Genomic DNA, 9,339 nt, shown 5'->3' with positions numbered 1-9,339 from the left:
GGCGGGGGGGGAGCCGTGAGCCCCCTTCCAACCGGCGCTGCTGGAGGGGCCAGGAGACGCGGGCAAGGCTGCGCTGGGCAGATGTCACGGCATCTGATACATCCCAAGCTGCCGGAGCTCCTCACCCAGCTCAGAGATTTTCTTGGGAAAAGGGATCCCAGCCGCCCTTGGAAAGCTCCTGCCCACGTCAGTGATTTTTCGGTGCCGGGGGAGCTGCTGGTGCTGCCTGGCAGAGGATGCCCGCTCTGCCGCCGGGCTGCCCCATGGCACAGCTCCTTTCTCCCCCTCATTTCCAGCCCCGCGGCCTCTCTGATTGCTCTTGCGTTGGGCCAGGGAGTCGCTTTGGGTTTTCTCAAGGCGGGCAAAGGGTGCACAGGTCAGGCAAGCCTGCCTTTTTGGACTTTTTGGCCAGTCTGTGGTGCCCGCACCAGGGACGCACCTGGTGCTGGCTCGCCTCTCTCCTGGCAGTACCAGCGCAGAAAAGCCCAGTGACATGCTTCCCGGGACTTCCCATGCCCATGAGATGCCCCCGTGCCTTATTTGCTTGTGATTTTAATCACACGGTCCCCCCGGACCCCGCTTCTCTGTCCCCCAGTGCTAACAGTTCTCCTCTCTGCCGGCCACAGGTGACCACAATGCTGCACCATGGGAAGCACTGGAGGTCCATGTGCAAGGGGCTCATCCTGGGGACCCTCCTGACCAGCTTCATGCTGCTGCTCTACTCCTACGCCGTCCCCCCGCTGCAAGTCAGCGTGACACAGTGAGTGTGGGGTCCCCATGTGTGTCCCCCGGCAGCTCGGCCACCCTGTTTCACACGGGGCACCCCCAACTGGAGACAGTCCCGGGGCTTTCCAGGCTCTGGTGGCTTCACACCGAGATGTCCCCTTCCTACAACCTCCTGTTGGAGACTGCGCCTTGTCCCTTGGGTGGGGGAGAAGGCGAACCCCAACTCCCAGCTGGGGGCATCCCCCCCAACTGGGGACGCTCACCCTGGGGGGGGGGGGCCGGGGGACGGGACCCATGCTGCAAAATGGCGCAGCGCCCCGACGGGACACATGCTGCAAAATGGCAGCCAGCGCTCAGCTCCTGGGCGATGGAGGGGACGAGGAGTTGCAGGAGACCCCCTGCCCACTGTGGCTTCATGTCCCCTGGGAGAAAGAAAAGCACCACGGGAGACATTCCCCGGCAGACAGGAGCAGCAGGCAGAGCCGAGATGGTTATTCGGGCGCTCTTTATCAAGGACTTGTCCTTCAAGAGCAACCGGAGCACTGCCACGTGTAAACTCTCACCCACAGAGATGGCCACAGGTAGGTTCAAAGCTCTCTGCTGCCTGTCACGGCGAAAGCCAGTGCTCAGTAAGGCCATCCCTCCTGGCATCAAATTTATCTCTAGGCTTATAAAAGAGAGCCGCCTGCGGGTGTTTCATAAGCTATGTCCCAACCCGTGCTCCCCCGCGCTGCCTGATGGGAGCATTATGAAGGATCAGCTTCACAACTTCATTAATGGTGTCCAAAGTAACTCAATACTGTGGTCTCTGTTCCCTGCTCCGGGCATCTCAGATAACACACGAGTTGTTCTCGGTGCTCTCCGAGGGCCCGCGAGCTCGTCTGTGGGGTCATGCACTAGAATTATTTCCCTCTTTGCTCGGGTGCTGGGATCCTCCATGACTCCTACAAGGGGTTGAGAGCTTCCGGACCTCACAAGAATGTTATCAGCTCCTGTCCATGGAGTTACAGCCATGGAGAGCTCGTCTCGATGCACGTCTCAACATCACCTGCACCAGGTCCACCACGACCGTCCCCGTGGGGAGGGATGGGGACCCCCTGCTCAGGCTGCACTGGTGGGGGCTGACCACTGTGAAGACCCCCGTAGCGGTGCATCCTTGGTGGCTGGGGTTGTCCAGGGGGTGAATGAGTTTGGTTTGGTGGCTCGGAGGTGCACCTGATATCAGGGGGCTCGTGAGGGCGGTGGGCTCTACCCTGCTCGCCAAGGGGCTCCTGCCGGGTGGGTGCCCCGGACCCGCTGGGCACGTGGCTGGGGGTGAAAGGGGCTCTGCCCGAAGCCAGGCTTTTCTCCGCTGGGGAGCCTGGGGGTTGCTGGGGGTGAGCAGGTCCAGCACCCATCCCTGGGGTGAGCACCCACCCCCAGGTCCAGCACCCGTCCCCAGGTCCAGCTCCTCCAGGAAGGAAAATGGCCGAGCCTTCATGATGGCTGGGCCATGCTGGCCGAGCTGCCCTCACCATGGTGTCCTGTCTCTTCTCCTCACCAGGATCCCCATCCCCTCCTCCTGCTCCTCCTACCCGGCCCCCGGCAAGGCGCCAGCAGTGGCCAACGGCACGGGCAGCCCCTCGGGACGGAGCTGCCTGCCCAAGCTGAACATCATGTTCATGAAGACGCACAAGACAGCCAGCAGCACCATCCTCAACATCCTCTTCCGCTTCGGGGAGAAGCATCGCTTGAAATTCGCCTTCCCCAACGGCCGCAACGACTTCTACTACCCCTCCTACTTCGAGCGCAGCCAGGTGCAGCACTACCGGCCAGGCGCGTGCTTCAACATCATCTGCAACCACATGCGCTTCCACTACGAGGAGGTGCGCAAGCTCCTGCCGGCAGACGCCACCTTCGTGACGGTGCTGCGGGACCCTGCCTACCTCTTCGAGTCCTCTTTCCACTACTTTGGGCGCGTCATCCCCCTCACCTGGAAGCTGATGGGGGAGGACAAGCTGGCAGAGTTCCTCCGGGACCCCTGGCACTACTACGACCCCAACGGGTTCAACGCTCACTACCTCCAAAACCTCCTCTTCTTTGACTTGGGCTACGACAACAACATGAATGCCAACAGCCCGCTGGTGGAGGAGCACATCCAGGAGATAGATCGCCGTTTCCACCTCGTCATGTTGCTCGAGTACTTCGACGAGTCCCTGGTGCTGCTGAAGGACCTGCTGTGCTGGCAGCTGGAGGATGTCCTCTACTTCAAGCTCAACGCCCGGAAGGGCTCCACCGTCTCCCGGCTGACACCTGAGCTCTATGAGAAGGCCACCTCCTGGAACCTCATCGACGCCAAGCTCTACCGCTATTTTAATGCCACCTTCTGGCGTAAGGTGGAGGCCTACGGGAGGGAGCGGATGGCCAAGGATGTGGCCGAGCTGCAGCGGGAGAATGAGAAGATGAAGAGCATCTGCATCGACGGGGGACACCCTGTGGACGCCAGCGCCATCCAAGAGTCCTCCATGCAACCCTGGCAGCCACTGGGGGAGAAGTCCATCCTGGGCTACAACTTGAAGAAGAAGATCAACAAGAAGCACCAGAAGCTGTGCCGCAAGATGCTGACGCCCGAAATCCAGTACCTGACCGACCTGGGGGTCAACCTCTGGATCACCAAGCTGTGGAGCCACGTGCGGGACTTCTTGAAGTGGTAGGGGACAGCGGGCACCCCGCTCCCCCTGGGGAAGAACCAGGTGCTTTCCTTTTTCTTACTCGTGGTGTCTTTTGGTTGGACGTGAGCAGAACCAGCTGGAGGCTCCGGTGCCCGGGAACGCCGAGGAGGACCCTCCATCACCTTCCTGCCGTGCCCCAACTTGGGCAGGAGCCTGCGGGGGAGCTGCCGTCACCCACCAGGAGGGAGAGCGGAACCTCCACCCCTGACTCTGAGGGGTCAGGGATTGGAGGTTTGGGGGGTGGGGGGGCATCCAGCAGGATCCACTTCTTCCTTCCCCACGGAAAGGCCGGAGGAGGTATTTGTGAAGGATATGGCTTCAGCACAACGAGAGCGGGACATCCATCACCACATCGCTGGAGGCATGCCATGGGTCGGGCAGTGCGGGCGGGGACGTGCCTGGCCAGTGGTGGCAGGGGGTTCTCCTTGCCCGGGGTGGGCAGAGCTGCTGGCAGGGAACCTGAACCCCGAGGGGCTCCTCAAATCACCCCGTTTCCCTCGAGCCCTGGTTTTGGGCCGGTGGGTTGGAGCCTGCTGCGCTGCTTCGGTAGGTCCCAGCCCATGGTTGCGATGAGCGCAGCACGTTCTCAGCCTTCCATCAGTCCACGGCAGGCCATGACCCGGAGCCAGCCGAAAGGCGCAGCGGCGGCGACCGCACTTGGGTTTGGAGAATGGAAAACCCACCCCAAAAGCCCTGGCATTTATCAAGGGGCTTGTGGTCCCTGTGGGTGAAGGGCATCCGTGCAGCAGGTCCCCTCCCAGCCCCCCATTGTCCTGGTTAGAGGGCCCCGTGGCCCCGGTCCCTACAGGGGACATCCCGGGAGGCTCACGGGGTCTGGTGAGAACTGGCGTGGGGAGGAGGTGGGGAGCAGGGTCCGGTGGCCGCCATCCCGGTGATGCCATCCCCTGGGCGCGGGGGGGATGCCGAGGATGGGGTCCGTCCCACCCCCCGTGGGGGTAACAGCCCTCGGGCGTCCCGGCCGGGCTGGATGACACCAGCAATGCCGCGTCCTGTCAAGAGCGGCCTTGGCCGGGCACAGAGGTGGCACCCGCAGCTGAGCCTCCCCCGCAGCAAAGAGACCCCCGCCGGCCCCCCAGCCCGTGTTCTGCTCCCTTTGTAAAGACCAGAAATAAAAAAGCAATTCTACTTTTGTAAGATAATTGTATATTTGGCAGTTTTTGATATAAGGATGGTCCAGCCGGTCTCCATCCGTCTCCTTCTTCTCCGGGGGGTGGAGGAGATGGGCACCTCCCCATGCTGAGCCCCCAGCATGGGGCTGCATGGCCGCAGCAGGATGCTCTGCCGGTCCCTGCTCCTCCCGGGGGGCCGGATCCTGCTTTCCCCGGGTGGGATGGCCCGGCAGCCCCTCGGGGTCCCAGCTCTGCTCTCCCCGACAGTCCTGGGGGTGGGGAGCCCCGTGTCCCCCGGGCGGCGCTGAGGAACGAGAGCCCCAGCGCAAGCGGGGTGCCTGGATCTGTCCCCGCTGTCCCTGCAGAGCCGCCTGCACTGCCGGGTGCTGGCGTGGGACTCCCACGGTGTGCAGATGGCACCAGGAAGGTCTGCTGGTTTTGCAGGGACACCGGACCCATGGGACAGCCATCACGGGTGACACAACTCACTCGTGCCACTGGGTCCCAGCTCCGCTGCTGGTGGGTGCACCCCATTTTCAAGGGTGGCCCCGGTACTTGCACTTCTCCAGCCGAAGCACCAGCACCAGCAGCACTGGGGTGGGCGCGAGCCCTGATGGCCAGTCTGGAGCTACCACCGGGGCCACCAACTCAACAGTGCGTGATGCTGCCCACGGACGCTGGGACGGGCGCTGGGGACACGGGGCTTGGGGCACCTCCCTGAGGTCCACAGGTGTCTCCCATGACATGCTAAGGTCCCCTGCAGGGGCCAAATCCCACCCCGGCCACCAGTTCCCTCTGCAGATGGGGGGATGGAAGAGCCCCTTCCGAGGCAGGAGGTCAGCTGCACAGCCCACCCAGGATGACGTCCCTGTGGGGACGTGCTCCGTGTCCCTCTGCGCCCGGGCCACCGGGTCAACCCACGCAGAGGGAGCTGCAGTGGGGTTTTGGGGCTGCAAAAAGAGAGACAGGAAGGAGCCCCAGACACATGCACTTCACCATGTCTCTGTCCGGGCCGTGGCCGCACTGCTGCCACCGACCGGGCTGCCTGTGCCCCCCGGGGCTGCCTGTCCCAGAGAGCAGCTGGCAGCGAGCCCCAGGGTGGGGAGCAGCAGCTCTGCACTTGCCTGGGGCCAAGGGGTGGAAGGAAAGTCCTCCCGCTGAAGTCCCCCCGTCCCAGCACCCAGCAGCCTCCTCCTTGTTCTCAATAAATGGGACCAGGCTGGGACCACGGGTCCAGGATCGTGTGGTGGGACTGGGGCCGGGGCTGCAAGCAGGACCGTAATGGGACAAGGATGGTGCATTGAGGACCAGGACTGCGTGGCGGGACCAGGATCATGCGGGACCGTGACTGTGGTGGGATCAGAACTGTGTGGTGGGACTAGGACCACGTGTAGGACTGAGACAGGGACCATGACGGGACCAGGACCGTGTGGTGGGACCAAAACCATGAGGTGGCACCGGGAGCATCCATGGGACCGAGACCAAGCGGTGAGACCAGACCATGTGGTGCAGCTGGAACCAGGGCAAAGCGGTTGGACCAGGACTGCGTGCAGGACCAAAACTAGATGGTGGGACGAGCACCATGCATGGGACCAGGACTAAGTGCTGGGTCTGGGACCATGCAGCGGGACCTGGACCTTGTTCAGGACCAGGACTGTGCGCAGGAGCAGACTGAGTGGTGGGCCTGGGACTATGCGATGGGACAGGGAACTGAGCGGAGGGACCGGGACAGCCTGTAGGACAAGCCCCACACGCGGCACTGCTGATCGACCGCAGAGAAAATCAAGCAAATCCCCAAAACCCGGCAGCACCAGCTGGGGCCCGTCGGCACCCAGCCCTGGTCTTTAAAGGCCCCCAGGTGCTGGGGCTGGGGCTGCTGCTCACCGAGGATGGGGCCGTGCTGGTGGGTGCTGGTGTGCGGGGCGGTGCTGGGTGTGGCAGGTGAGTGGGGCTGGGACCCCCTGGCTGCCCCTCTTTGTCTCCCCACTGGTTCTGCTGGGGGAGGTGGGTGGTGGCATCTGTGTCTGGGTGCAGGAGGGTGGTGGGTGCCCCTTGGTTTTGCCTGGTGCTCATTCCTGGTGCCCTCCTGGACTTGCTGATGCAGGTCCTCTTGGGGGAGAGGAGCCTTCCTAAAATGACCCTGTGCTCCGGGGATGTGGGGTTGGAGCAAGGGGGCTTGCCAGGAGCTCCCTGTGCCCCCGGGTCCCAGCAGGTCTATAAGGACCTGGTTTGGGTGGGGGGACTAGAGCCACTGGTGGGGTACATGGCTGCTGGCAATGGTCTCCCGTCCCACGAGCAGCTCCTGGTCCCTCCCCAGCCCTGGCAGGGGTCCTGGTGCTGGGGGATGCTCCCAGGTGTGCCTGGTGCTGGTGTGGCTGGGGATGCTTAACCTTGCATTTTGGGAGGGTTGTGGAGCACCCTCTCCTCCAGCACCCACCGCCACAGCGACCACAGTGGTCCCATGCCAGAGCCTGGCCACCAAGACCGGGGGAGGTCCTGGCTGGGGGAGCTGGGGTTGGGGCAGCACCCTGATGTGCTCAAACCCAACTGAGCTCCTGGGTGCTCTCCCCTCCTTGTGCAGCACCGCCTGCCCACCATGAGTCCTGGGGACATCTGAGGACCTGGATGTCCTCACTGTGCCTGGGACATGCTGCTCCAGCTGCTGCACGCTCAGCCCCACTGGCTAAACCCTCCCCTTGCTGCAGGGACCACCACGGCTCCAGTGGCTTCAGCGTCCTCCGGTCACACGGTGGTGGCTTCAGTGGTGTCCTCAGGCATGGGGACAAGGGCCGCAGCCCCAGTGCTTGCTGCTGCCACCGTGCCTGGTGGGGCTCATGCTCACCCCCGCTCCGAGGAGCCCATCATGAACTTCACCTTGAGGCTCCTGGATGGTGAGTGCTCTGGGTCTTGTGTCGGGTCCCAACTTTGGGGGATGAAATCACAGGACGGGTCCAGCCAAGCCCCCGGGGCTTGACCGTCAGCACCCAGCACTTTCTCCTGAGTGGCCTCAGCACTAGGGCCCACCAGGAGAAGGTGGCCACCCCTGCAGGACCATCCCTCCCAGTCTTGTGGAGGGTGTAGGGCTTTGAATGCTTTGAGATGTTCCCCACCCTGTGCTTGACTCCATGATCAGCTTTTTTTGGGGTCAGCTGCCCCTTGTCAGTCTGATGGGTGACATGGTCCCTCTCGGCTCCATGGAGGGGACCAGGAAGATGCTGTAGCTCTGGAGAGCAGGCAGGGAAGCCAAACCAGGGCGACAAAGCCAGGACAGCTCTTGGCTTCCAGGGACAGGGGATGAGCTCTGAAATTGGGGAGCTGCAGGCAGGCACCTGCCTCACAGGGGTGCAGGCAAAGACACCTAGGGGTGGTGGCCTGGGATGTGTCTGATGTTCTTATCTGTGGTGGGACAGGCTCGGGGATGTCACACTGAGCCCACCCTCCCTTTTCCTTCAGGGGACCCCAGTGCCATGAAGAAGCCGCTGGTGCTCAGCCCCGGCTCTGCCGTCCGCCTGGAGGCCAGGGTTGACTTCAGTCCTGGCATCTCCCTGAAGATCTACGTGGATCAGTGCTACGGGACCAGCTCGGAGCAGCTGGGGGGACACTCCAGGAGGGTCTTCATGGTGGTGAACAGTCATGGGTCAGTGCCCATGGGGCAGGAGGTGGAGACCGCTGCTCCAAGCACCCTGGGGTCCTTCAAGACATCCTGACGGGAAGAGATGTCCAGGGCCTGGAGACAGCATGGGAATGTCTCTGTGCTCCTCTCCTGCCTCAGGTGCCTGCATGGGCAGAAGCTGGGGAGCATGTCCGTCCAGCACCGGAGAGGAGTGTCTGCCCTCCAGCTCACCATCCCGGCCCCCGTGCTGGAGGATGAGCCTGAGGAAGAGGAGGTGAGGTTGGGGTGATGTCCTTGGTGGCGGGACAGAGGCCCTACAGGGGATAACCTGGGGCTCCCAGAGCACCATCCCTCCTGGAGTGTCCTGCTCCCCTCTGGGGTAGCCTCAACCCCGTGGGGGTGGGTGGGAGGAGAGCGGGGTCCCCAAGGAAGGATGTGCTGGTGGCATGCCCTGCCCGAGGCTGGTGTCTCAGCAGGTCTACGTGCACTGCCTGCTGACGGCGTGGAGCCCCGCCGCCGCCCGGGGGCATGGTGCCAGGTCCTGCTTCTACAGCCAAGCCACGGCCAGGTAAGCTCAGCCCTGGCACGGGCACCCTGATAGTGCCCCAGGACCTGAGCACCCTTGGGTGCTTTGGGACCAGAAGCCACTTGGCAAGGGGACCCATCTGGGGCACCAAGCCACCCCACTGCGGTCTGGATGCCACCCCTTCTCCAGTGGTAGCCAGGTGGCATCACCACAGGCCTCGGCTCCCTCTGGGTGCAGACGAATTGGGGAGGTGCTTGGTGTCACCTGGGGGACATCTCCTCTGGGGTGGCAGAGACCTGCAGGGCTGGAGGGACCTGATGGCATGGCACCATGCGGGTCTTGGGGTGGAGGCTGGGGACCCCCAGACCCCTCCAACCTCAGCTCTGCCCTCTCCTCCCAGCTGGCACAATGCGGAGGACCCTTCCCGGAGCGCCCTGTGCCACTGCTGTGACACCGGCTGTCCCCCTGGTGACACCCTCCCCAGAGAGCTGCCAGGTACCAGGGCTGGGCTGTGGTGGCCCCATGTGCCTTCAGGATCTTGGGGGGGGGAGGGGAGGGGGGGTGCAGGGGCAGCGGTGGGGGGGGGGGGGCTGGGGCCGGGGGGGGGGGGGGGGGCGCGGGGTCGGCTCCGTT

At 63.7% G+C, this 9,339-nt stretch overlaps 1 protein-coding gene across 4 annotated transcripts; it reads left to right on the top strand.

The window, feature by feature from the left end:
• The first annotated feature begins 632 nt into the window (after positions 1-632).
• GAL3ST1 (galactose-3-O-sulfotransferase 1) lies at positions 633-3,419 on the top strand. Of its 4 annotated transcripts, none has more exons than XM_009280110.1 (3): positions 636-742; positions 1,737-1,757; positions 2,270-3,419. In XM_009280110.1, exons 1-3 carry the CDS (start codon positions 636-638, stop codon positions 3,417-3,419), a joined length of 1,278 nt encoding a protein of 425 aa, XP_009278385.1. The 4 variants fall into 4 exon arrangements, with proteins under 4 accessions (XP_009278384.1, XP_009278385.1, XP_009278387.2 ...); XM_009280112.2 differs by lacking the exon at positions 1,737-1,757 and adding an exon at positions 957-987 and having other exon boundaries at positions 669-752; positions 2,287-3,419; XM_009280109.2 differs by lacking the exon at positions 1,737-1,757 and having other exon boundaries at positions 633-760.
• The last annotated feature ends 5,920 nt before the right edge of the window (positions 3,420-9,339 follow it).

This window comes from Aptenodytes forsteri, unplaced genomic scaffold, assembly GCF_000699145.1.
Source record: "Aptenodytes forsteri isolate BGI_AS27 unplaced genomic scaffold, ASM69914v1 Scaffold196, whole genome shotgun sequence".
NCBI lineage: Eukaryota > Metazoa > Chordata > Aves > Sphenisciformes > Spheniscidae > Aptenodytes > Aptenodytes forsteri.
This window is presented reverse-complemented; position numbering and strand designations above follow the sequence as displayed.